Below are 25,655 nucleotides of genomic sequence, written 5' to 3' on the forward strand. Positions count from 1 at the left end.
ACAAAAAAGTTCTCACTTGCTTAACACCTGTCTCTTCCTATAAAAATTGCCAAGCAATGTAATTTAAATATTTCAGGATTTTCATTCTATGCATCAAGTGTTTACTTGCTTTGAATGTTGGTGAATTTTTTAAAGGGATGCATGTGTGTGTGTGTGTGTTTGTGTGTGTTTGTACATGCATCACAGAGGTATACTAAGAAATGTTCTGGAAGGAGGCACCCTGAATGGCTAGTTAAACAGTGTGTGCGTGCTAAGCCAATTAAGTTGTGTCCGACTTTTTGCAACCCTGTGGAGTATAGCCAACCAGGCTCCTCTGTCCGTGGGATTCTCCAGGCAAGAATACTGGACTGAGTTGCCATTTCCTCCTCCAGGGGCTCGACCCAGGGATCAAACCCCCGTCTCTTAAGTCTCCTGTACTGGCAGACAGGTTCTTTACCACTATCACCACCTGGAAATCCCCGTTAAACAGTAAGTAATGGGGCTTCCCTTGCGGTTCAGCTGGTCAAGAATCTGCCTGCAATGCGGGAGACCTGGGTTTGATCCCTGGATGGGAAGATCCCCTGGAAAAGGGAACGGCTACCCACTCCAGTATTCCGGTCTGGAGAATTCCATGGACTGTATAGAGTGTGGTTTAACAAAGAGTCGGACACGAGTGAGCGACTTTCACTAGTTCACCACTATTGGTGACTCCAGGGAGAACTAGTTACAGGGCCTCTCAGTTTTCACTCCATGCATTTTGCTGTGAGACACGGTGTCATTTTGCAATTAAAATATTCTGAAGGATCAATTTCTTCCAATTACAAAAATAAAAATAATAAAAAGGTTTTTTTAATATCAAATAAATAAATAAATAACTTGGAGCATGGCATCATGACTATAGCTTGTTACTATGTCTGTGGGCTTCCCAGGTGGCTCAGATGGTTAAGAACCCGCCTGCCAGTGCAGGAGACATAAGAGACACTGGTTCGATCCCTGCGTCGGAAAGATTCCCTGGAGGAGGGCACGGCGACCGACTCTAGTATTCTTGCCTGGAGAATCCCATGGACAGAGGAGGCTGGTGGGGCTACAGTGCATGAGGTCGCAGAGAGTCGGACACGACTGAACGACTCAACACTCTCACACTATTCTACACTACTACACCATGTCCTTACTTAATACCGTCCTGATAAGTGTTGCCATGTGAAAAGCTACATGCATCCTGAGACTTGCACCTTCTGCCTCTAAATGTCTGCTGGAGTCTTTTTACCTTTGCAATTCCACAGCCTCAGTGCTTACAAGTAACAGCGCCCCTTGAAACTTCAGGTTCGGTCCTGGCTTCCCGGGCAGGAGAATGTTAACTCTGGCCGGCATCGTGTCACAGTATCACCCCGCACGGGAAGGTGGTCCACTCCGACCCCTGACTCCACCTCAGGTCAAGTCCTCAGATCCTGGTCCTCCTCCAGCCCGTGTCTCTCCTGCTGGTGTCATCACGGGCCATAAACCCTGAGGAATTCCCCATAGCATCACTTTCCCTCTGGTACACACCTTTTCTTCAAAACTCCCTCTGGTTCTAGAAGCAGTAGACAGATTAGCTCAAGACTGAAGACCTAACTGAGTCCAAGTTCTTGGTCATTTCTCAACAATAAAAGGTTGAGCTTCCAGCTTTTCCAAAAGCGTGTTCAATTCCTGACTTGAGTCCTCCACAAACAGTCTTTTCCATCTGGAATGACTGTCCCCTCCCCATTCACCCACCCCAGCTCACGTGGTCTCTGCAGTTTACTCCATGTTCAAGGCCCCCTTCCTTCTCCTTCACAAGCCTGCCAGTGCTCCAAGCATGATCTGCTTTATTTTCTTCCATATCCCTCCAGCCGCTCTTCTCTGAATTTCTCTTTTTGACACGAAACTATATGCCATTGTGGATTTTCAGTTAAATGGAGATACATATTTTGGCCCCCTGATGCGAAGTACTGACACACTGGCAAAGACTCTGATGCTGGGAAAGATTGGAGGCGGGAGGAGAAGGGGACGACAGAGGATGAGATGGTTGGATGACATCACCGACTCCATGGACCTGAGTTTGAGCAAACTCTGGGAGCTGGTGGAGGACAGGGAAGCCTGGTGTGCTGCAGTTCGTGGGGTCACAAAGAGTCGGACACGACTGAGTGACTGGACTGAACTGAACTGAAAGGAAGAGGAAAGTTACAGAGGAAGCCTGAAAAAGTAAGTGCCTTCTTGCCAGGACGGTGGAAGGTGTATTCACAAAGCAGGTGGTGGGAGGAGGTCGCGTCTGCTGATGGCCATGGGGGGCTAAAGGCATAAGACGAGTGAAGAACAAAGGAGAACGGACGGTGGAAACAGACGTGCTTGCACAGGCCCAGGCGCCCGGCAAGGAAGAAACGGGCTTGGGGGGACTGGGCCCAGGGCGCCCCCCAGGGAAACTGGTGCCCGCCGGGTGGCTGCGCTGTAGTCTTCAGGGCTCTCCCGGAGAGGAGTGAGTGGATTCCGAGCCTGTCCTGGCGTGAGTGACTTCCAAGCCCTGGCGAGGACCGGCCCGGGTCAGACTCATCTCCACCTGGGACCTGTCCCCACGGGCAATACCCCGGCAACACTCCACAGTGGAGGTGGACCTGCGCTCCCGAGGGGCCCATCTCACAGGGCAGGGCACACAGGCCTGCAGTCCTGGGGGGGGACTTGTCCCAGTCCCCTCCACGGGCCCTGATGTCACCTCCTGGGCTTCTCCGTGGGAAATCCCCACTCCCACCGCACCCCCAGAGAAAAAGAGCAGGAAAAGCAGAGAGCCACAGCAACAGGAGACCTTCTCGGGGATTTCACACCACTAAAAGCCACCGACTTTATTACTGGCCTTCCAAACCAACTTACTCCTGCTTAAATGATGCCAAAACACATTACTGTCATACATCTCCAAGAATCGGTGACTGAAGCCATCTGCTCCAGAATACGGTGGAGGTGGACTTTCCTCGTGGTCCAGGGTTGACAAACCCACCCGCCAACGCAGGGGTCAGGGGTTCCATCCCTGGCTGGGGAACAAAGACCCCACAGGCTGTGGGACAACTAAGCCGTAGAGCTCGTTCTCAACAAGAGAAGCCACACCGCAGTAAGAATCTCACCCATCACAATCAGTAGCCTCTGCTCGCCTGCGCTAGACAAAGCCCACACACAGCAACGAAGACCTAGCGGAGCCAAAACAAAAGAGGTAATTTTTTAAATTAAAAAACAATCATTAAAAAAAAAAATACACTGGAGGTTACCAGCACCCTTCACGGGCAACACTGTTCTGATGGTTTCCTTACATCTCATGTCAAAATTTTTCCTCTGTAAAACCACACACATTTCAGTATTTCTTTTTTTTTTTCGGTCAAAAACTTTGGCCACAGTTAAGAAGATGTCTATTCTCAGAAAATAATTAGACCCTTGGCTGACTTACATTCTATATTTCATCACTAAGGGATGTGGTAAATGCTTATAGGACATACTGGACAAAAGTACTTCCATCTTGATGGCAGGAAGGGACAGTTAGGGAGTCTGGGATGGACATGGACACACTGCTGTATTTAACATGGAGAACCAGCAAGGACCTGCTGTCCAGCACAGGGAACTCTGCTCAAGGTCATGTGGCAGCCTGATGGGAGGGGAGTTTGGGAGAGAATAGATCTATATATACGGCTGAGTCCCTCTGCTGTCCACCTGAAACTATCACAACGTTGTTAATCAGCTACACCTCAATATAAAATAAAAAGCTTAAAAAAAACTTTACTTCCCTCCTAGAAAGGGAGGCCCGTTTTAAAGAGAGGTGTCCACAGCTCATGGGAAGGTAATCCAGTCACTCGTGCCTCGCCTCCAAGCCGCGCTGGCCAGCCCCATCCTCCGTGTGGCGGGACCCAGAGAGAGACGCCCCCCACCTCACAATCAGGGGCCAGTCACCCAGGTGACGGGCCCAGGCAGGGCTCCCGCATCGCTATAGCCGGGCCTGTTTCCCCGGCAACCTGCCCTCCCGCCGCACGAAGGACCTGCTGGGCCCACAGCGCTCACCTGAAGGCAGAGCTGCGTCGTCAGGACGAAGGACGTGCGTGTCACTTGCTCAGTCGTGTCCGACTCTCTGCGACCCCGGGGACTACAGCCCGCCTGTCCGTGGGGATTCTCCAGGCAAGGATGCTGGGGTGGGTTTGCCATTGTCATCTCCAAAGTGAAGGATACGGAATTCATAATACACTCTCTCTACAGACAGGCTCCTTTCTCTAATGGGCGCAAGGTGCCTCCCCATAACCGAAAATGCCCCACCAGAAAACAGCTGCAGAAGGAAAAGAGATGGAAGACAAGGGCCCAACTCTCTCATCCTCAGCTGCGTGACAGAAACAAAGAGGCAAGTGGACAAGAGGCACACCCGGATCTAGAAAGGGGGCAGTGGTCACTTTTCCTGGCTACACTCACCGCCTCCTGGACTCCAGGGCCGGGAGGTTGCCTTTCCGGCGGAACTCAGCTTTGGCTCACATAAAAGAGGTGATGGCGGGAAGGCGGCACAGATGGGAACTCTGGGGTAAAGCACATCTTTCTGAGCAGAAGCTAGATCTCTGTCCTTACTGTGCCTGTGACTGGCATGTGATACATGCAGAGACAAAGAAGGGTCTTGCGGGCGAGTTCAGCAGGACTACACTGTCCAGGAAGAACGAGTTCTTGTCTCACTTCCATGGTGGAGCTGGTTTTGGGATTCAGTTCTCTTCAGTGATTACCCAGGATTAGGTATCATTTAAATGACACCTGGCCACTGGCAAAGCCAAGAGGAGGGCACTACACGGACTGGATCACCAAGCAGACTTCGTAATATAGACGCATTGGCACTTCAGCCAAACTACCAGGCTAGCTGGATAACACATCATCTTCTTGGAATTAGAGTAGAGTATCTCAAGTATGGGCTTCCCTGGTGGCTCAGCGGGAAAGAATCTGCCTGCCAAGGAGGAGTCATGGATTGGATCCCTGGGTTGGGAAGGTCCCCTGGACAAGGAAATGACAACCCACTCCAGCGTTCCTGCCTGGGAAGGCCCATCGACAGAGGAGCCTGGTGGGTTATAAGCCATGGGGTTATCCAAGAGTCAGATACAACTTAGCAACTATACCACTACCACCATGTCTCAAGTATATCTTAGAAAACAAACAAACAAACACACACAAAAAATCTGGAAGGAAAACCACTTGAAAGGCTTGGGTGGATAAAGAAGAAAAGATATTTGCGTGCCTAAACCATAAAGGGCGCTTTGTATGTTAAACAATGAAAGAGACTCCATGTCAAGTATGAATGATATAGACTTAGCTGGATTAGCAAAGAAAAAACAAAAAACAAAACCAGGCTCATAAATACAATCAGAAATGAAAGCGAGTACTTTAAAACCAATGGCACAAAAATACAAGGGATTCAAAGAGAATAATGTGAAAACCTGTAAGCAAACACACTGAATAGCCTGGAAGAAACAGATGAATTGCTAGAAATATACAAGCCCTCGACATCAAAGCAAAAACAAAGTCTGTTCAAACCTCTAAGTATTACGGAGATTAATTCAGTAATCAGAAGCCGTCCGACAAGGAAAACAGGACCAAAGGGACTCACTGCAGAATTCCACCAGACTGTAAAGAATTAGCACCAACAGTACTCAAACTCTTCCCAAAATTAAAAGAGGATGATATACTCCCAAACTCATCCCATCAGGCCAGCATTACCCTGGCACCAAAGCCAAACAAACGACAAGAAACTGATGCAGACACATTCAACAAGATACTAGCAAACTTATTTAAATAGCACATTAAGAGGATTCTTCTACACCGTAAAGAAGGGAGGTTTATTCCTGGAGTTTTAAGGATGGTTCAACATACAAAAATCAATGTGACACATCGTATTAACAAAATGAAGAACAAAACCCAAGGGATCATCTCAACTGACGCAGAAAAAGCATTTGGAAAAAACTCAATACCCTTTCATGATATAAACACTCAAACTAGGAATAAAAGAAAAGTACCTCAAAATAATAAAAGCCATATACGAAAAGTCCACAGCTAACATCATACTCAATGTTAAAGGCTGAAAGCTTTTTCTCTGTGATCAGGAACAAGAAAACAATGCTTTCTCTTGTTGCTTTTATTTCACACAGCTCTGTAAGTCCTAGCCAGAGCAACTAGGCAAGGAAAAGAAAAGACATCCACGTCGGAAAGGAAGTAATGAAGTCATCTGTTTGCACATGAAATGATCTCAAACGTAGAAAACTCTAAAGATTCCACACATATACATAAGACTATTAGCACTATTAACAAACTTCAGCAACACTGCAGATGACAAAAATCAACATACAAAAGCCAGCTGCATTTCTACACACTAACAATGAAAAATCTGAAAAGAACATTTGAACAAATCCACTTACAACTGTGTCAAAGAGAAATAAAAGAAGGTGAAAGACCTGTAATGCTGAAACTACAAAATACTGCTAGAAGAGATGAAAGAAGACACAAATAAATGGAAAGGCATCCCAGGTTCATGGGCCAGAAGATCTGATAATCTTTACAGTGCCCACAGAATCCAAAGTGGTCTACAGATTCAGAGGAATCCATACCAAAATCCCAACAGCACTTCTCGTTGAAATACAGAAATCAATGCCAACATTTATATGGACTCTCAGTCGAACCTGAACAGCCATAAACTATCTTGGAAAAGAAGAACAAACTTGGAGAATCTCACACTTCCAGGTTTCAAAACATATTACAAAGGTACCGTAGTCAAAACAGTTTGGTGCTGACATAAAGACAGACATAGAGACCAATGGAATAGAAGAGAGAGCCTGGAAATAACCTCACACGTATAATACCCAGGTGATCTTTCAACAAGGCTCCCAAGACTACTCAGCGGGGAAAAGGACAGTCTCTTCAACAAAGTGTGTTTTGGGAACATGGATATCCACATGGAAAGAACAAAGCTGGACTCTTATACCATATATAAAAATTAATATAAGATGGATTAAAGGCCTAAAGGCAAGAGCTAAAACTACAAAATTGCTAAAAGAAAACAGAAAGAAAGCATTATGACACAGGATTTGGTTTTTAACTCTTGGATATGACAGTGAAAACATAAGCAAGAGCAGAAACAGTCAATGAGTACATCAAACTTAAAAAGTTCTGGGCATCAACGGACACACTCAACAGAGTGAAGAAGCAACCTTTGAAATGGGAGGAAATATCTGCAAACCACGTAGCACATAAGTGGTTTGTATCCAGAATTTATTATATGAAGAATTCTTAGAACTCAACAAGAAAAAAAAAACTATCAAAAAATGGACAAAGGACTTGAATAAACATTTCCCCAAAGAAGACAGACAAATGGTTAACGGCAAGAAACAACGCTCTATGTCTTTAATTATTCATGAAATTCAAAACCAAGAGATAATGGCTTCACACACATTAGGACAGTTACTATCAAAAAGAGAGAAAATAACCAGTGTCGGTGAAAATGTGGAGAAACTCGAACCCTTGTGGACTGCTGGAGAGAAAATAAAATGACACAGCCGGTATATAAGACAGTCGGGGGGACCCTCAAAACACTAAAAAGAGAATCACCTTATTATTTGATAATCACACTTCTGGGACTGTACCCAAAAAATAAATAAAAGCAAGGTCTTGAAGAGGTATTTCCATACCCATGTTCACAGCAGTGGTTTTCACAGCAGCCAAGAGGCGGAAGCAAGCCAAGCATTCATCGAGGGATGAAGAGATAAGCAGAATGCGGTCCATCCATACAATGGAGCATGATTCAGTCTTCAAAGGGAGAGAGTCCTGTCTCATGCTACAGCCCATGAAATGAAAGCACTGATGAACCTCAAGGTTAGTCACCACAGGACAAACACTGTTTGAGATCCCTGCGTGTGTGTATGCTCGCTCAGTCAGCTCTGACTCGGCCACCCCCAGACTGCAGCCCGTCAGCCTCCTCTGTCCAGGGGATTCTCCAGGCGAGGCTACTGCAGTGGGTTTGCTGTTTCCCTCTCCAGGGGATCTTCCCGACCCAGGGATTGAACCCGTGTCTCCTGCCCTGGTAAGTGGGCTGTTTAAGGCTAGTGCCATGTGAGATAAAGGACCGAAATAGTAGGGACCTAACAGAAGCAGAAGATATTAAGAAGAGGTGGCAAAAATACACAGAAGAGCTGTACCAAAAAGATCTTCACGACCAGATAATCACAATGGTGTGATCACTCACCTAGAGCCAGACATCCTGGAATGTGAAGTCAAGTGGGCCTTAGAAAGCATCACTACGAACAAAGCTACTGGAGGTGATGGAATTCCAGTTGAGCTATTTCAAGTCCTAAAAGATGATGCTGTGAAAGTGCTGCACTCAATATGCCAGCAAATCTGGAAAACTCAGCAGTGTCCACAGGACTGGAAAAGGTCAGTTTTTGTTCCAATCCCAAAGAAAGGCAATGCCAAAAAATGCTCAGACTACCAGACAACTGCACTCATCTCACACGCTAGTAAAGCAATGCTCAAAATTCTCCAAGCCAGGCTTCAGCAATACGTGAACCGTGAACTTCCAGATGTTCAAGCTGGTTTTAGAAAAGGCAGAGGAACTAGAGCTCAAATTGCCAACATCTGCTGGGTCATCGAAAAGGCAAAAGAGTTCGAGAAAAACACCTATCTGCTTTATTGAGTATGCCAAAGCCTTTGACTGTGTGGATTACAGCAAACTGTGGAAAATCCTAAAAGAGATGGGAATACCAGACCATCTGACCTGTCTCTTGAGAAACCTGTATGTAGGTCAGGAAGCAACAGTTAGAACTGGACATGGAACAACAGACTGGTTCCAAATAGGAAAAGGAGTACATCAAGGCTGTATATTGTCATCCTGCTTATTTAACTTATATGCAGAGGACATCATGAGAAACGCTGGGCTGGAAGAAACACAAGCTGAAATCAAGACCGGTGGGAGAAATATCAATAACCTCAGATATGCATATGACACCACCCTTATGGCAGAAAGTGAAGAAGAAGTAAAGAGCCTCTTGATGAAAGTGAAAGAGGAGAGTGAAAAAGTTGGCTTAAAGCTCAATGTTCAGAAAACTAAGATCATGGCACCTGGTCCCATCACTTCATGGAAAATAGATGGGGAAACAGTGTCAGATGTTATTGTTTTGGGCTCCAAAATCACTGCTGATGGTGATTGCAGCCATGAAATTAAAAGACGCTTACTCCTTGGAAGGAAGGTTATGACCAACCTAGATAGCGTATTTAAAAGCAGAGATTTTACTCTGCCAACAAAGGTCCGTCTAGTCAAGGCTATGGTTTTTCCAGTGGTCATGTATGGATGTGAGAGTTGCACGGTGAAGAAAGCTGAGCGCCGAAGAATTGATGCTTTTGAACTGTGGTGTTGGAGAAGATTTTGAGAGTCCCTTGGACTGCAAGGAGATCCAACCAGTCCATCCTAAAGGAGATCAGTCCTGGGTGTTCATTGGAAGGACTGATGTTGAAGCTGAAACTCCAATACTTTATACTTTGGCCCTCTCATGCGAAGAGTTGCCTCACTGGAAAAGACTCTGATGCCGGGAAGGATTGGGGGCAGGAGGAGAAGGGGACGACAGAAGATGAGATGGCTGGATGGCATCACCGACTCGATGGACATGGGTTTGGGTAAACTCCAGGAGTTGGTGATGGACAGGGAGGCCTGGCGTGCTGCGATTCATGGGGTCGCAAAGAGTCGGACACGACTGAGCAACTGAACTGAACTGAACATGTGAGTTATGTGAGATAACTAGAAGAGTTCAAATTTACAGAGACAGAAAGCAGAAGGGCAGGTCCCCGGAGCTGGAGAGAGAGAGAGACAGAGGAAGGGATGGAAGTTACGGTTTACTGGGGACACAGTTTCACCTCCGCAAGGTAAAAACTTGAGAAAGATGGATGCCGCTGCTGGTTACACAACCACCTGAACATTCTTAACGCTCAACTGGCACACTTAAAAACAGGTAAGATGGTAAACTTTTAGCTTAGTGCTTCTTGTGACATTTATTAATAGTTGTGCTTCCATCATTAAAGATTGTTAGCATTCCAGTGTGTGCAAACGGCCCAGAAAGACAGCTGGTGAAGAAAGTGTGTATCACGGGGCTTGTGCTCCTATGCTGAAGTACGTGTGTGTGTGCACGTGTATTTGTGTGACATACGTGTGTATGTGTGTGACATGTATGTGTGTGACGTATGTTTGCGTGTGTGTAACGTGTGTGTGACATTCATGTGTGTATGTATGTGTGACGTACAGGTATATGTGTGTGTGTGTGTAATCCAAGAACAGCCCACACGGTTTCTTTGTAACACCAGGCAGCAGTAATAGCAGGGCCCTTTGCAGGAAATTCACTAGTTCCAGGGGATATTCAATCTGTCCCTCTGGATATATGTATAAACGTAGATAGTTACACGTTTCAAAAATGACTTTGACTCATGTTAATACCATTTTGAATCCAAAATTACTGCTGTGAGTGTAAATTTTTTTCTCCCTTAGCACCAGGAATTCTGAAGACTGAGTAATTCTCCTTTCTTCCTAGAAGAATCTTCAAATAACACTCCATTTTTAAGCCATTTTTGTCCCTGTAACCTAGAACATTCTTGACCTTCTCACTTATTGTAAGAAATAGCAGGCAGTTCTGTTGTTCCATCTTTAGCTAACAAGCCCCAGGGGAGAAAAGTCATCTTTCCTCTCAAAGGAAAACAAGTAAAGGCCACACAAACAGACATGTTAGAACTGAATTATGCCTTTAACTCTTAAAATAAGTTTTTTCAAAAGTTCTTTAGGGAGATTTGGCTGCTTGCTTATCATCGTGTTCAAGTCTGCACAGCTGCTGAAACATGAATTCTCCATCTGACTGTGAAAAGCAAAAGCCACCTATTTGAAATTTGGAAGCAATTCTCTCAGGAATGTGATCTCTAGGTCATACTGAGACAAACAAAATGCAAATGTTTTCAGACCTCAGGAATCGGAGGAAAGAATGTATATTAAGAAGGCTTAAAAATGACAAGAACACGATGTTGTTGTTGCTTAGTCGCTGAGTCACATCCAACTCTTTTGTGACCCCATGGACTGCAGACGGCCAGGCTCCTTTGTCCATGGAATTTTCCAGGCAAGAACACTGGAGCGGGTGGCCACGCCTCCTCCAGGGACCTCCCCAGCCCAGGGATCGAACCTGAGTCCGCAGCACTGGCGGGCGGGTTCTCTTCCACTGGGCCACCCAGGAAAGCCCACAGCACCTGCCAGCACCCTGAAAAGTCTCTAACGAGTCCCTCGGAGCCCTACCAGGAAGGAGATCTTCCGAGGGGTTATCAGGGCAGAGGAGAACGCTAGCGCACTCGGCGGCAGGCTGAGAGCGGCCGCTCAGAGCCCCGAGCGCGTCCCGGGACCTCACCTGGCATGAGCGCGGCCGTGGGGAAGACCTCCTTCAGCTTGGCCTGGCTCACCTCCACCAGCTCCTCCGCGGACATCGGGAGCTGCAGCGTGTCCCTGATCAGCTGGGCCGCCTCCAGCGCCTTCTTGCCCATCACCAGCGACTTCACGTCCCAGCTGTACTTCTTCCCGTAGCGCCCGCAGATGTCCTGAAACACGGCGGAGTACAGCCGCTCGGTATCTGCGGAGACGAGGGGGCGAAGACACAGGGGCGTTGAGGGCGCGGCCTGGGATGTGTTCACTGGGCGCAGAGCCCGCGTTCCCGCGTTCGGGGCGGACAGCTCTTGGGGGGGCCCTGTGGATGTGGGGGAGACGCTGGCGGGTTCGGAGGCCCAGCCGGTGCCCTGGCGGCCTGCCCTCTGCTGCCCTGTAACCTTACAGGGTGGGAGGGAAAGGCAGTCTGTGCACTGCTGCGTCCAACGCCGCGCTCCCGTGGACCGTGGCCCGCCAGGCCCCTCTGTCCATGGGATTCTCCAGGCAAGAATACTGGAGTGGGGGGCTCTCTGGGGGCTCAGTGGGAAAAGAATCCACCTGCCAATGTAGGGGACATGGGTTGGATCCCCGATCGGGGAAGATTCCACCTACCTCGGAGCCACTAAAGCCCTGGGCCACCACTAACGGAGACTGGGCTCCAGAGCCCGGGAGCTGTAACTACTGAGCCCCGGGCCGCGACTCCTAAAGCCTGCGTGCTCTGGAGCCTGTGCTCAGCAGAGAGCGCCCCCGGCAGTGAGAAGCCCACACACCGCATCTACACAGGAGGCCCCCGCTCTCCGCACCTAGAGAAAAGCCCGCGCGGTAAGAAGAGCTGGTACAAAAATAAATTATTTAGGAAAAAAAAAAGAAGAAGAAAGAATACTGGAGTGGGTTGCCATTTCCTCCTCCAGGGGATCTTACAGATCCACATATCGAAACTTCTTCCACAGTGCAGGCGGATTCTTTACCGCTGACCCACCAGGGAAGCCCTGAAATGTCTCCGTTTGGGTTCAAGCGTCTTCTGCGTTGCCAGGTACGTTCTGTTGAGCCTGGACCACTATTGAGACTTGGCGTCCTGATGGAGCAGCCGCGAGCGTGCACACTGCAGTCTGTGTGCAGGGACTCCACTGCGGCGGACCGTCCGAGTGCTCTGCGCCCCCGGCAATCACTCCCGGTGGGAGTGTGCGGACGCGGATGCAGCTCTGAACGACGCCCCTGCGTGAGCACAGACGCCCGCCTGCAATCCCAGGAGGAAGGCGCAAGCCCTGGGTTTTCCGTTTCCGCCGCCCACCCTCGGCGACCCTGCAGCAGTAGCGGTGGGGTTTCCCTGCAAGGTAACTGGATTCTACACTCGGTGGCGAAGGGCTCAGTCCCAGGAGACCACCCCCACCCACCTCCCAGCCCACGGCAGCTGACCTGCCCTTCCCCTCGCCGCTCCTAAGTCTGGCCCTCCCTGCCTGCAGCCCACTTCCTAGCAATGGGCCCTGGACACCCGGCCCTGTGGTGGCAGGACCCGGCCTTGGACAAGAGCCAGCAGCAGAGAAGGGCTTTGCTTTCTCCTCTGCTTTTCAAGGCAAAACCACGTGTAGCTGCGTATCAAATACAAACTCATCTTCAGTGCTTTAACTATCTGGGTCCTCGCTTTTCTACCATGGGCTGGATTTGAGGAGAAGGTGGGGAGCGGGGTGGGGGTGGGGGACGACACGCAACAAGCAGCTCTCAGATCTCCATCCTGGTAGGTACCTGACTGCCCTTGCTCAGGCATGACCCCAGGGTTGGGTGACACATCCCTGCTTTGGTTTCCTTCCTGGTACAACGGAAGGTGAGACTTAAAGACAAGTCTTCCTGGGCTCCTTGGTGGAGGAAGCCAGTGTTCGGATCATAACCTGAGAGGCTCAGATTTCTTCCAGAACCCCCCTGCGTGTCATCTCCATCAAGAAGTCCCAGCAGAGAGGGAAGGGCTGGTCCACACCTCTGGGGGACAATGAGGAGGGCTGTCAGTATCGAATGCTCGCTCACATCCTGTTTCCCGCAAAACCCAGAGGGCTCCACAGGCATGGAGAGGCAAGGCCTGGCAGGGAGCCCGTGTACACTTTGCTTTCTTCCTGTAAACACTTTTCTTCCAGCAGCTGGGAGAGAGAGACTGACAAGACATCGCAGGCACCAAGCGACTGAGAAACCGCCGCTGGGTTTGGAAAGCACGCAGAAGGCCAGGAAAAACAGCAGAGGCCGATGAGCCAAGCGGATGAGGAAGAAGAAACGAGCGCAAGAAAAGACAAATTGCAAAGACGGAAAAGAGCTGCATTCTTTTAAAACATGTTACACGTGCTTCTTTAAAGCTGGTGCTTTTCATTTAAAAGGCCTAGAACAGTGGGATTATAAATCTGTAGAAGACTGTGCAGTCACTTAACTTTTCTTCACAATTTAGATGAAAATCACACCAAACCTTCCGGGAGATAAGCAAGGATCTCAATACATTGTTACAACTCCTCACATCCTGCAAAGAGTACAGCAGCGGAGGACAGTGTACAATCAATGAAAGGGACAGCGCTTCGAAGGGGAAAGTTCTCCCAGAAGCTAAAATAAAAGGAAGGAGTGGAATTCCCTGGTGGAGGTGGTGTCCAGTCGCTCAGTCGTGTCCGACTCTCTGCGACCCCATGGACCGCAGGCCAGGCCTCCCTGTCCATCACCAACTCCTGGAGTTTACCTAAACTCATGTCCGTGGAGTCGGTGATGCCATCCCACCATCTCATCCTCTGTCGTCCCCCTCTCCTCCTGCCCTCAACCTTTCCCAGCACCAGGGTCTTCTCCAATGAAGTCAGTCTTTTTCCTGGTGGCTCAGTGGTAGAGTCCACCTGCCAATGCCGGAGAAACGGGTTGGATCCCTGGTCTGAGAGGATTCCATATGCCGTGGAACGACTCAGCCCACGTGCCACAACTATTGAGCCTGTGCTCTGGGGCCCATGAGCCGTGACCACTGAGCCCACATGCGCCCCCACTACGGAAACCCAAGGTCCCCAGAGCCCGCGCTCTGCAACAAGAGCCGCCACCACGACAGGAGAAGCTGGAGCACCGCAGCTAGAGAGCAGCCCCCTCCCCACGAGTACAGAAGAGCCCTCGGAGCAGGAAGACCCAGCACAGCCAGGACCAAATAAGATCATTCAGAAATAAAAGTAAAAAAATAATCCAAAGGAAGCAGCATACAGTAGCAGTGCCCAACTGTCCCGTGCACACACGGCCTCCAAAGCTCCGAGCTCTGCGCCTGGCTCCTGGGTTACTTTTCATGAGAAGCTCGCACGTGGTTTGCAACGAGCCACAGCCACACAGGATGCTCCCCTCCTCAGGTGTGCCAGAAAAGTACCACGTGTACACCTGAACCTCAGTCCTGGGGGCGGGGGGACGTAAGGAGAGACGACACTCAGGCAGCACTCCCAGCAAGCGCGGTGAACGGGTCAGCTGGGCAGAGACAGGAGGGCACTGGACGCGGGTGCAATCTCGGCCCAAAGGCCGGTGTTTCCCTCGTGTGCTGCAGGCTGGGCCCCCGGGTGGTGAGATGTGCACACACTGACCCTTAGGGTCAGGGAGCTGCTACCACAAAAGGCCTCAGCAGGCCTGGAACTCCTCTCCACTTTGTCTGGGGCTGAGGTCCCACCACTGTGGGGTACCGAGTCCAGCTGATCACAGAGGACGTATTTACACGTATCTGTCCCGGCCTCTGAGGACACTATCGGTTTGTGTTTCACCCTATGAAGACGGGAAGGAGGAAGGGCAGTTCCCCGGATGACCGGGACTTGCATTGTTTTATAGCGAAACACCTCAAGCAGACGCTCAGCGCCTAGCGTGCAGGCTAAGACCTGCTTTCTCTGCACACCCCATGGTCCTCTCCGAGCCACACCCGGAGGAAGCAGCTGTGTCCTCGGCCTCTGTCCCCGACCTGTGGTTTCTGCCAGGGGGGTGGGGGCCACGGGGAGCAGCCTCTGCCCGCAGGCCAGGGTGCTCCCGAGGACTCAGGTGAGGGGCAGCGGGTTCTCTGAGGCCAGCGGCCTGGGTTGGAGGCCCTGCTCTGCGGCTGACCAGCGGCTAGGAGCTGGAGACCCATGCCCAGTGCCCAGCTGGGCCTCGGCTAACCTATCTGTACACGGGGGGTGCAAGAACAACGATATGCCTACTGGGCATCTGTGTCACCTAAGCGGGGAATCTGTGCAGAGCCATGAGCCAAGCGATGGCCCCAGAGTCACCGGCTGGAGCCCCTAGGGCGGGAGGCAATGGCTCCACAGAGGGAGGTTAGGAGTCCTCTGGGAGGCGAGAGAAAGGCAATTAGGGATCATCTACGAATTAAGAGGAAGGCAGTAGGGATCCTCTGGGAGTTAACAGGAGGGTGACTGGGGATCATCTGTGAGTTAAGAGGAAGGCAGTAGGGATCCTCTGGGAGTTAACAGGAGGGAGGCTAGGGATCATCTGTGAGTTAACAGGAGGGAGGCTAGGGATCATCTGTGAGTTAACAGGAGGGTGGTTAGGGATCCTCTGGGAGTTAACAGGAGGGTGGTTAGGGATCCTCTGGGAGTTAACAGGAGGGAGGCTAGGGATCATCTGTGAGTTAACAGGAGGGAGGCTAGGGATCATCTGTGAGTTAACAGGAGGGTGGTTAGGGATCCTCTGGGAGTTAACAGGAGGGTGGTTAGGGATCATCTGTGAGTTAACAGGAGGGAGGCTAGGGATCCTCTGTGAGTTAACAGGAGGGTGGTTGGGGATCATCTGTGAGTTAAGAGGAAGGTGGTTAGGGATCCTCTGTGAGTTAACAGGAGGGTGGTTGGGGATCATCTGTGAGTTAAGAGGAAGGCGGTTGGGGATCCTCTGTGAGTTAACAGGAGGGAGGTTAGGGATCATCTGTGAGTTAACAGGAGGGTGGTTGGGGATCCTCTGGGAGTTAACAGGATGGTGGTTAGGGATCCTCTGGGAGTTAACAGGAGGGTGGTTGGGGATCCTCTGGGAGTTAACAGGAGGGAGGTTAGGGATCCTCTGTGAGTTAACAGGAGGGCTGTTAGGGATCCTCTGTGAGTTAAGAGGCAGTTACAAGTTCTGCTTTCTCCCTGTCCACCACAGCTCACACACAGCTCCTGCATTGGCAAGGGCCATTTAATCTGAGAAGAGAGTTCATTGTTCCAAATGTTCCACTTCAAAAAAAAAAAAAAAAAAAAGCAGCACCCATTTGGAATTCATTCACAAAAGTATCTATCACATGTTCCCAGCACATCAGACTAGCTCCACGAATATCTGTTAACAAACTGCCCAACCCAGTACCAGCACAGAATCCTGTGTGCCCAACCCTGTAATCCAAGTCTCCTTGCGGTGACCTGATCCTCCATAAACCAACCCTCGCATGTTCCCAGCTGGTGGCAGGACCCCACTTCCTAGCTAGCTCCGTTCACCTCTCCCGGCCAGGTAATAATTACACAGAGGTGTATCGGGCACCTGTTCCGTGAGATGCACTGAAAAAACATAAATGAGACACAAACACCCTTGCTAAGTTAAACACATAACGCAGAGATTCCAGTCAAAGACTTTAATGTACTCAATGAAGCAAGAAGTAGATACGTTTCTGGAATTCTCTTCGTCTATGACCCAACGGATGTTGGCGATTTGATCTCTGGTTCCTCTGCCTCTTCTAAAACCAGCTTCTACATCTGGATGGCCTCACGGACTCAACAGACATGAGTCTGAGCAAACTCCGGGAGATGGTGAAGGACAGGGAAGCCTGGTGTGCTGCAGTCCATGGGATCGCAGAGTCGGACACAACTGAGCGACTGAACAACAATGGTGACTGCAACTGAAAAGCTCACTGATGTTTGCTGACCAAAAAAACAAAGGCAACAGTCACCCGGGAAGGTAGAGGAAGCTCTGCAGAAGGAGTGACAGAAAGGCAGTATGTACATCAAAGTATTTTTCTCCACTGAGACCCAAGGATACATGGCCCCTTGCTGACCCCAAGGCCCTGGGAGTTCAGGGAAGTCCTCTCAGACCTCGGAATGGTGGCAGATGGTGTGTTAGATGCCACAGAGACAGGGGCCCAGTGTTCTGGGGAGCAGAGAGAGAAAACAGGACGGGGAGCGCACAGATGCTGCCTCCACCAGACAGGCTCGCGTCCAGGCCTGGAGACACTCGGGTGTTCCCTCTCAGGGCTGCCCGCACCGCGTGTTGACCGCACACGCAGAAGACATGGGAGAAGCCTGTCTAGTCCGTGCGGTTTAACCTTTACAGACACGCTTGCCTGCAAGAGCCAGCAACTTCCTCGTGTTTAGGAACGTAAGAGACCGAAATGAGTAGTTAACAATCGTGAAATGACGAGGCCCGGTAATATTTGCTTCAAACTAGGAGCCGCTTGCCTTGGAGGCTTTGAGGACAAGTATTTAAGGGTTTGATGGACTGTTTCTTGTGGCTGAAAGCCAGCCAGTTTCCAACTCCTTTAAATAAAGATTGGTAACGACTTAACCGAGTGATCTTTTCTCAAGTGACACTTTTGATTAGCCTTCAGTATGGTTCAGTGGCATTATCAACCACTTCCTTTAACAGGTGTGGGTATGAGTCAAGAATTATTTTCTTTTTTTCTGACAATCCATAATAAAGTTTAAGAAAGTGCATCACCACGCCATTTCGTAAGGGGCCACACTGGGTCCGAGGACAGCGCCTGGGCATGAGGGTGGAGGACTCGGGAGTGGTGCTGTCCTTACAGTTGGGGCGCCTGAAAAAGGCTGGGCCCCTGTGGTGGGCTCAGGTGTGGGCTCTGATCACCAACTTACACACTGAAGTATTTTCAGAAGGTACAATGGAAGAACATATTCAGAGCACGTGACTGCTCCCAACCATGCAGCCCAAAAAAACAGCAATAGTCAGTCAACTGACAGTCAATGATTTCTACAAAAAGGCTTCTCAGAAGCTCAAACTGAAACTACAGTCAGGTTACAGCTTTTGTATCTATTTCTCTGCCCAGTTCAGTTCAGTTCAGTCGCTCAGTCGTGTCCAACTCTTCGCGACCCCACGGACTGCAGCACGCCAGGCCTCCCTGTCCATCACCAACTCCCGGAGTTTACTCAAACTCATGTCCAGCGAGTCGGTGACGCTCAGTCATCAGTATTTTCTATACTTGAATAGAACCTATACGACCAAAATTCTAACTTGAAGGTGGCATTTAACCCAAGAATCATAGTAAATTTTTACTGTATCTTTTGTTTTGAAAAAGGTCATCAAGCAAGATTTGGAAACAGTTAAGTATGCAGTGTGTTTTACACACTTGATTCATTACCCAATCGCCAATTCAAGATTTCCTTGGCAATCTTTCTAAATTATTGAAAGTTACTTTAAAATGAGTTGATAGATGGTGATGCAATAACGCTTTTTTTTTTTTCAATTCCTTAAAGTGATGGTTTATAATCAGGGTGATTTTGCCCTTGGGGGACTTAAAAGATACATGTGTTGTTTGTTTGCGGATCATTTTTTTAATCTGATTTAAAAGACAACTGCATAAAATTAAAATTACAAATCTCTGTTGATGGGCATATAACATATATAAAGATGTAATACATAACACGTAAAAAGATGTAATCTTTACGACAATAACACCACAAAGGAGGGTAGGAAAGGAGATATATAAGAGCCAAGTTTTTGTACACTATTCAAATTACACTGGTATTAATGCAAACTGGATGGGTATAACTTGTTAACTATAATACACAGAGCAACCACTAAGAAAATAACTAAAAAAAAAAAAAGGTAAGAGAAATAAAACAGTTAAAATGTACACAACAAACTATGTAGTTCCCATAAAAGAAGGCAGTGATGGGGGAAAGGGGAACCAAAGGAAAAGACATAGATCTGTTTCCTTTTTTGATTCCACAGACACTGGAAATATACAGGGTTTGTCTTTGATTTACCTTCTACGTCTACCTGTTGTTGTTGCAAGCAGCCAAATCTCAAACTAATCTAAGGCGTAAACAGACACAGAGTTCAGAGAACTATTTCTACCAGAGGGGAGGGGGTGGGGGAGAGACAAGACAGATGAAGGGGACCGAAGAGGTGCCAACTACTAGCGGTAAAATAAGGAAGTTACAAGAATGGAAAGTGCAGCACAGGAAATACAGTATTTTACAGCTTTACACAGAGTACAGTCTATAAAATTATCAAATCACTATGCTGTACACGTGAAACAATCCTGCCAGTGAACTAACTGCAATAAAAAAATACATGTGGACAGAGGAGAGTCTTCTCTACAGCAGAATGCTCGTTAATAAATACAGATTGACGGCATGTGACAAAAAAAAGAGAAAACAAATAAGATAACCATATACGTAAATCCTTTATCAATAATGGCATTATATGTAAAAGGTTAAATGTAAATTAAAAAGTAAAGACTGGCAAAATGGATTAAAAACGAAAAACCACATGATCCGATTATATACTGTCTACAAGACACACTTTACCAGGAAAGGTGCAAAAAGCTTGAAAGTAAGAGGATGAAGCTGTTAAATGCACACGGTAACCAAAGAAAGCCACACTGGCCACGTCCAACAAAGCAGACTTAAGACAAATGTTTCTACTAGAAACAAACAAACAAAAACTCGATAGAAGCATTTTGTAAGGACAAAGGGGTAATTCAATCAAGAAGATGCAACAACTATAATCATGTAAGAAACTTACAACAAAGTCACAAACACCTAAAACAAAATCTGACCAAACTGAGAGAAGAAACAGATGTCGACCACAGTAGCTGGAAACTTGTAATGTCACATTTTCAATGATAGACAGAACAGCTGCACAGAAAATTCACAAGGAACACAAGGCTGGATTTAAAACTTGCTAAATACTATAGGTAACTGCTACTGCGTAGACAGAACAGCTGGACTGAAAATTCACAAGGAACACAAGACCAGATTTAAAACTTGTTAAATACTATAGGTAACTACTACTGCGTACAACTTAACTACTTAAATACCATAAACCAACTGAATTTTATGATACTATGGAAATGCTCCACCCAAACATGACAAAAAAAAATTCACTCTTATCAAGTTCACAAGAACTCACCAGGAAAGACGATAAGCTAGGCCATTAAAAAAGGCTCAATAAATTCACAAAGGATCAAAATCATGCCAAGTATTTCCCTGATCAACAACGGAACGGAATGAGAAATCACTCACAGGAGAGCCTGGGCAGTTCACAACTGTGTGGAAGTTAAACAAACACACACCTAAACGGTGAGTGGTGAAAAGGTAAAATTGCAAGAATTATAAGACAGGTTGGGAGGAAGGAAATGACAAACACAGCACCCCGAAAGGTATGGGCTATAACAGAAGCAGTGCTTGCAGGGAAACGGATGGCTGTAAACGCCTGCAACAAAGAAAAGGATGGTTAGAGAGGTGAAGTGCTGAAGGACCTGAAGATCAGGGAGGAATGCAGCTGCCTCCAGAAGCTGGTCAAGACAAGACTCTCCCCTGCAGCCCACACAGGGAACCAGCCCTCGACCTCAGCCCAGGGACACTGGTCTTGGACTTCTGACTCCCACAGCCATGAGAAAGGGCATCGGGGTTTTTTTTAAGCCAGTGAGTTTGTGGCATTTTGTTACAGCAGACCCAGGCAACTAACACATACTGTAAATTCCACTAATCCATCCATCCACCCACTTGTCCACCCATCCATCCATTCACCCACTAATCCATCCATCCACCCACTAATCCATCCATCCATCCATCCACCCACTAATCCATTCAGCCATTCAACCACCCACTCATCAATCCATCAATACATCCATCCAGCCAGCCACCCATCCATCCGCTAATCCATCCATGCCTGCACCCACTAATCCATTCAGCCATTCATCCACCCATTATCCATCCATCAATCCAGCCAGCCAGCCAGCCACCCACTGACCCATTCAGCCACCCATCCATGGACCCTTGGGTGGCTTCTGCTTCCTGCCTGTTATGGACTGTAATACTGGGAAAGACAGCCCTGTCTTAAGGGGAAACATCTATCATTTGCCAGGTCACTGATGTCTCCTCAGGGACCAGAGCCCCGAGTCACCCGCCTCGAGCCTCCGTCTCTTCCTAGGCAAGCTCACCTTCCTCTCAGCCCTCACCTGGAGGACTCTGATGAGCACCGGGCGAACTGGCATGTGAAAAGCACTGAACGCCATTCTGGAAACTCACAAGGAGACTGGTTTTTCTCTGGAAACATCACAGTCTTTGCAGATGTGACGAAGTGAAGGGTCCGAGATGAGGTCCTCCTGGCTGAGGGTAGTCCTAAATCCAATGCCACGGTCCTTGTAAGGGACAGATGAGCAGAAACACAGCAAGAGCCACAACTACTGAACTGGCACTCTAGAGCAAGGGACCCACCACTACTGGGTCTGCAGCTGTGAACTACTGAAGGCCGCATGTCCTAGAGTCTATACACTCTGCGATAAGAGGAGCTACCACAATGAGAAGTCCGCGCACCGCAACTAGAGAGTAGACCCCGCTCGCCACAAGTGGAGAAAGTCTGCCCGACAACAAAGATCCGGTGGAGCCAAAAAGAAAAGAAGAACGTGGAGGCTTCCACGAAAGTGGGTCTGAAAAAGGAAAAACTGCAGAAAAGACTGACAGCGAACAGGGGTTCTATCAAGGTGTTGCCCTGAATTCATGTGTTGAGTTGGGTCTATCCATCAACCCCTGCTAGCTCAGGAGTCATCTGAAACACTTCACCCTGAAACCCAGGGACATGCAGATTTTTAAAGCCCTCCTTTCCCACCCAGATCAACAGCTTCCACTTCTTTTCAAGACCTTCCTTCAGTGGCTGCTCCCGTTACCTCTAGATTTTTATACTTCCTGAGGGTACAGTGGGTTGAATTCCCCACTGACTGTATCACCCATGGTGTATGCATTGGTACGGAGGCAGCGCCAAAACCACTTTTAATTTAGAACAATGCAAAGCACTGTGGAATCTAGGAAAAGCAAATGAAGAGACGTTAAAAAAAAAAAAGGACGCGATTCTTCTCCTTTGAACACACACAAGCCATTGTGTTCCCGGCGTCATTTCTTTAGCTGTGATGTGCACTTCCGTTGATCTGTTTTTGGCGTGGACGGGGTGGAGGACTGCAGACAACTGGAAAGCGATGACAGGAGGAAGACTGGGGGAGATCACGCGGTAACCCTGGTGTCTCAGCTACCGACTGCACAGCTCTGGGCGTCCACGGGCACCTCCCCGGCCGCAGTCTGCCCGGGAGATCTGTCAGATGCCGGCGCAGCTCCCTTTATCCAGTCCCGGCATCAAACACCCTACGTTTCTGGGGGGGATTCGCTTGCTGTGGCTGCCATGGTAACACACCGCACGCTGGGGGGCTCAAACAACACGAAGTTCCTTTCCTCAGCCCTGGAGGCTGGAAAGCAGAGACCTGGATGTGGAGAGCGCTGGTTCCTCCCGAGGCGTCTGTCCTGGGTGCACAGACGGCCGTCTCCTCCCCGTGTCTGCCCGCGGTCGTCCCCGTGTGCGTCTCTGTGCTATTCTTTCCTTATGAGGACCAGTCCTAAGGGGTCAAAGTGGTGTGTGTGAGTCGCTCAGTCGTGTCTGACTCCTACAACCCCGTGGACTGTGGCCCGCCAGGCTCCTCTGTCCGTGGGATTCTCCAGGCAAGAACACTGGAGAGGGTGGCCAGTCCCTTCTCCACCTAAGGGGTCAGGATCCAGCGCAATGTCCTTATTTTACCTAGTTACCTCTTTGAAGACCTTGACTCCAAGTACAGCCCCATTCTGAGGCCCTGGGGGTTAGGGCTTCACAATACGAGTTTTGGTGGCGCACACAGCAGCCCACAACTCCGAGTTATTGATCTTCATCTATGCAGCACTTCTGTCAAAGGCAAGGTGTCCGTGTGTATGAGGCGTGCGTGCTAAGTCACCTCAGTCATGTCTGACTCTCTGCGACCCCGTGGACTGTGGCCCACCAGGCTCCTCTGTCCGTGGCATTCTCCAGGCAAGAATACTGCAGACGGTTGCCATGCCCTGCTCATCAAGGGCAACTGATGAAAAATATCCTTCTGTGTCTTGTTTTTTTATGGGAAGGGACTAGAGATGGACCCCAGGAAATAAGGGTCAATATTCTTTTAAAGAACATCTGCTCAACAATGGAAAGTGGCTCGCACATCTCAGACTTCATTTACCTCTACCCCGGCATTTCTGCAAAGGTGAAAAGGCGGTCAGGCGTCCTTTCTCTTCCCAAGCAGAGCGCACCTTCTGTGACCACAGGAGGCGGAGCTCGGTCAGCACAGGTAGAAACTCACCTGTCCTAGCCCCCCCATCGCAGAAGCTCTGAGAGACGAGGAGACACAAGTGCCCACCCTGTTCGCAAACGTAAGTGGCTTTTGGTCTGGAACTCTGAGGACCCAGAAGTGCCCTCTAGGGACAGGCAGGGGCTCCTCACATGCACAATTAAGGCTCATTTTCTGACTCCCACGGGTATATGGCCTGACGTGGTGTTACTCCCAGTCAGACACAGGACATGAAAGAAATCCTTCAGTCATTCACATATTGTTTTCATGGCCCTCCCCCTGGGACCTGCACGGACCTGGGAAATATACTGAACAAATGCAGAATTCTCGTCAGGGTCAAAGATTATGGGATTTACATGGAAAACATTCATATATGCCAAGAAATGCAAAAATCTACTCAGCTGGGTGGGAAAAAGGTTTCCATAATGGACAGGCAGACACCTCTAGACTCCCAAAACATTCAGAGATGTAAAGGGAATAAGGTTTTGCAAGTTATTTCTCATTTTGTTCTGTGTATTCTTTAATGGGATTTGGCCTATCGGGGCAACAATGCTATAAATAAACTTTGAAATACACACTGAAATTACTAACTTTCACCTGCCATTTTAAGACAATATTATCAGGGGACTTCCCTTGTTGTCCAGTGGTAAGACTCTGTGCTCCCAAAGCAGGGGGACCAGGTTTGATCCCTGGTTGGGGAACTAAGATCCCACGGGCTGCAACTAAAGACTCCGCCACGTCGCAACTAAGACCGTGCACAGTCAAATACAGAATTTCCACAAAGATGACATTATTGGAACTCTACTGGAAAAGTCAAGTGGACTTGATGCTCATCCGTTTTATAAACCTCATGTATTAGGCCTTAAAGTGATCACTGGCTATTCAGAAAGGCTGTGTTAATTCAGAAAAAGGAAGTACTGAACCAGGAAATAAAACACACTATAAATGGAGCTTCACAAGCAGAAAGGTATTTAAGTGGATTAAAAAATGTGCAACAGTCAAACACTACCATGGCCTCTTAATAGTGATGGTTAATATGTATCAGAGCTGTCAACAGAACAAGCACAAATTAAAGTGTTTGGGACTTCCTGGGGGGTACGGAGGTAAAGAATATGCCCGCCAATGCAGGGGACAGGGTTCGAGCCCTGCTCTGGGAAGACCCCACATGCTGAGGGCAACTGACTGAGTACATTGCAACCACCGAAACCCGCTCATCTAGAGTCTCTGCTCCGCAACGAGAGAAGCCTCAGCGAGAAGCCCTCCGACCGCAACTAGAGAAAGGCCCACACGGCAGTGAAGAACCACCGCAGCGAAAAATGACAGAGAAAGAAAAATTTTTGAAGAAGACCTTAGATAAATGGAGGATCACAAGCATCAGGGTGTTTATGTTGATGAAAAAAAATGTGTAAGCGGAGTCAAATATTGTCATGGACTCTTACTAGTGATGGTTAATGTCTACCAGATTTCCCAACAGAATAAGCAGAAGTGTTTAAGGGGCAAGTATGATTTTGAAACTTGAAGAGCTGATAATTTTTTTTTTTTAATTGGAATATAACTGCTTTACAGTATTGTGTTAGTTTTGGCCTACGACAACGTGAATCAGCTGTATGCATACATATATCCCCTCTCTCTAGAGCCTCCCTATCTGACCCCAAAGACTATACAGTCCATGGAATTTTCCAGGCCAGAATACTGGAGTGGGTAGCCTTCCCTTCTCCAGGGGGATCTTCCCAAACCCAGGTCTCCTGCATTGCAGGTGATTCTTTACCAGCTGAGCGACAAAGGAAGCCCAAGAAGACCGGAGAGGGTAGCCTTTCCCTTCTCCAGGGGATCTCCCTGACCCAGGGATCAAACCCAGGTCTCCTTCATCGCAGGTGGATTCTTCACCAACTGGGCTAGCAGGGGATGCGTTAAAACCCAGTGTCCAGGAGCCAACTCGACACA

At 48.5% G+C, this 25,655-nt stretch overlaps 1 protein-coding gene across 2 annotated transcripts in view; it reads right to left on the minus strand.

Annotated features, from left to right (window-relative positions):
- The window catches only part of LOC145537826 (pseudouridine-5'-phosphatase-like), a 67,129-nt gene that overhangs the window by 27,927 nt on the left and 13,547 nt on the right, over nt 1-25,655 (minus strand). Inside the window, exons 2-4 of one of the 2 annotated variants that reach the window (XR_014076443.1) lie at nt 11,409-11,627; nt 4,030-4,176; nt 3,108-3,170 (exon numbers count right to left, since the gene is read on the minus strand). Coding sequence is in view for 1 of the 2 variants with exons in the window: in XM_081568725.1 (XP_081424851.1) it covers nt 11,409-11,627 (219 nt within the window). In the remaining variant the exon portion in view is untranslated. The remainder of the gene's footprint in view (nt 1-3,107; nt 3,171-4,029; nt 4,177-11,408; nt 11,628-25,655) is intronic. The other variant, XM_081568725.1, reaches the window with a different exon arrangement.

This window comes from Giraffa tippelskirchi, chromosome Y (assembly GCF_054371585.1).
Source record: "Giraffa tippelskirchi isolate mGirTip1 chromosome Y, T2T-mGirTip1v1.2.pri, whole genome shotgun sequence".
In the NCBI taxonomy this organism is placed as follows: domain Eukaryota; kingdom Metazoa; phylum Chordata; class Mammalia; order Artiodactyla; family Giraffidae; genus Giraffa; species Giraffa tippelskirchi.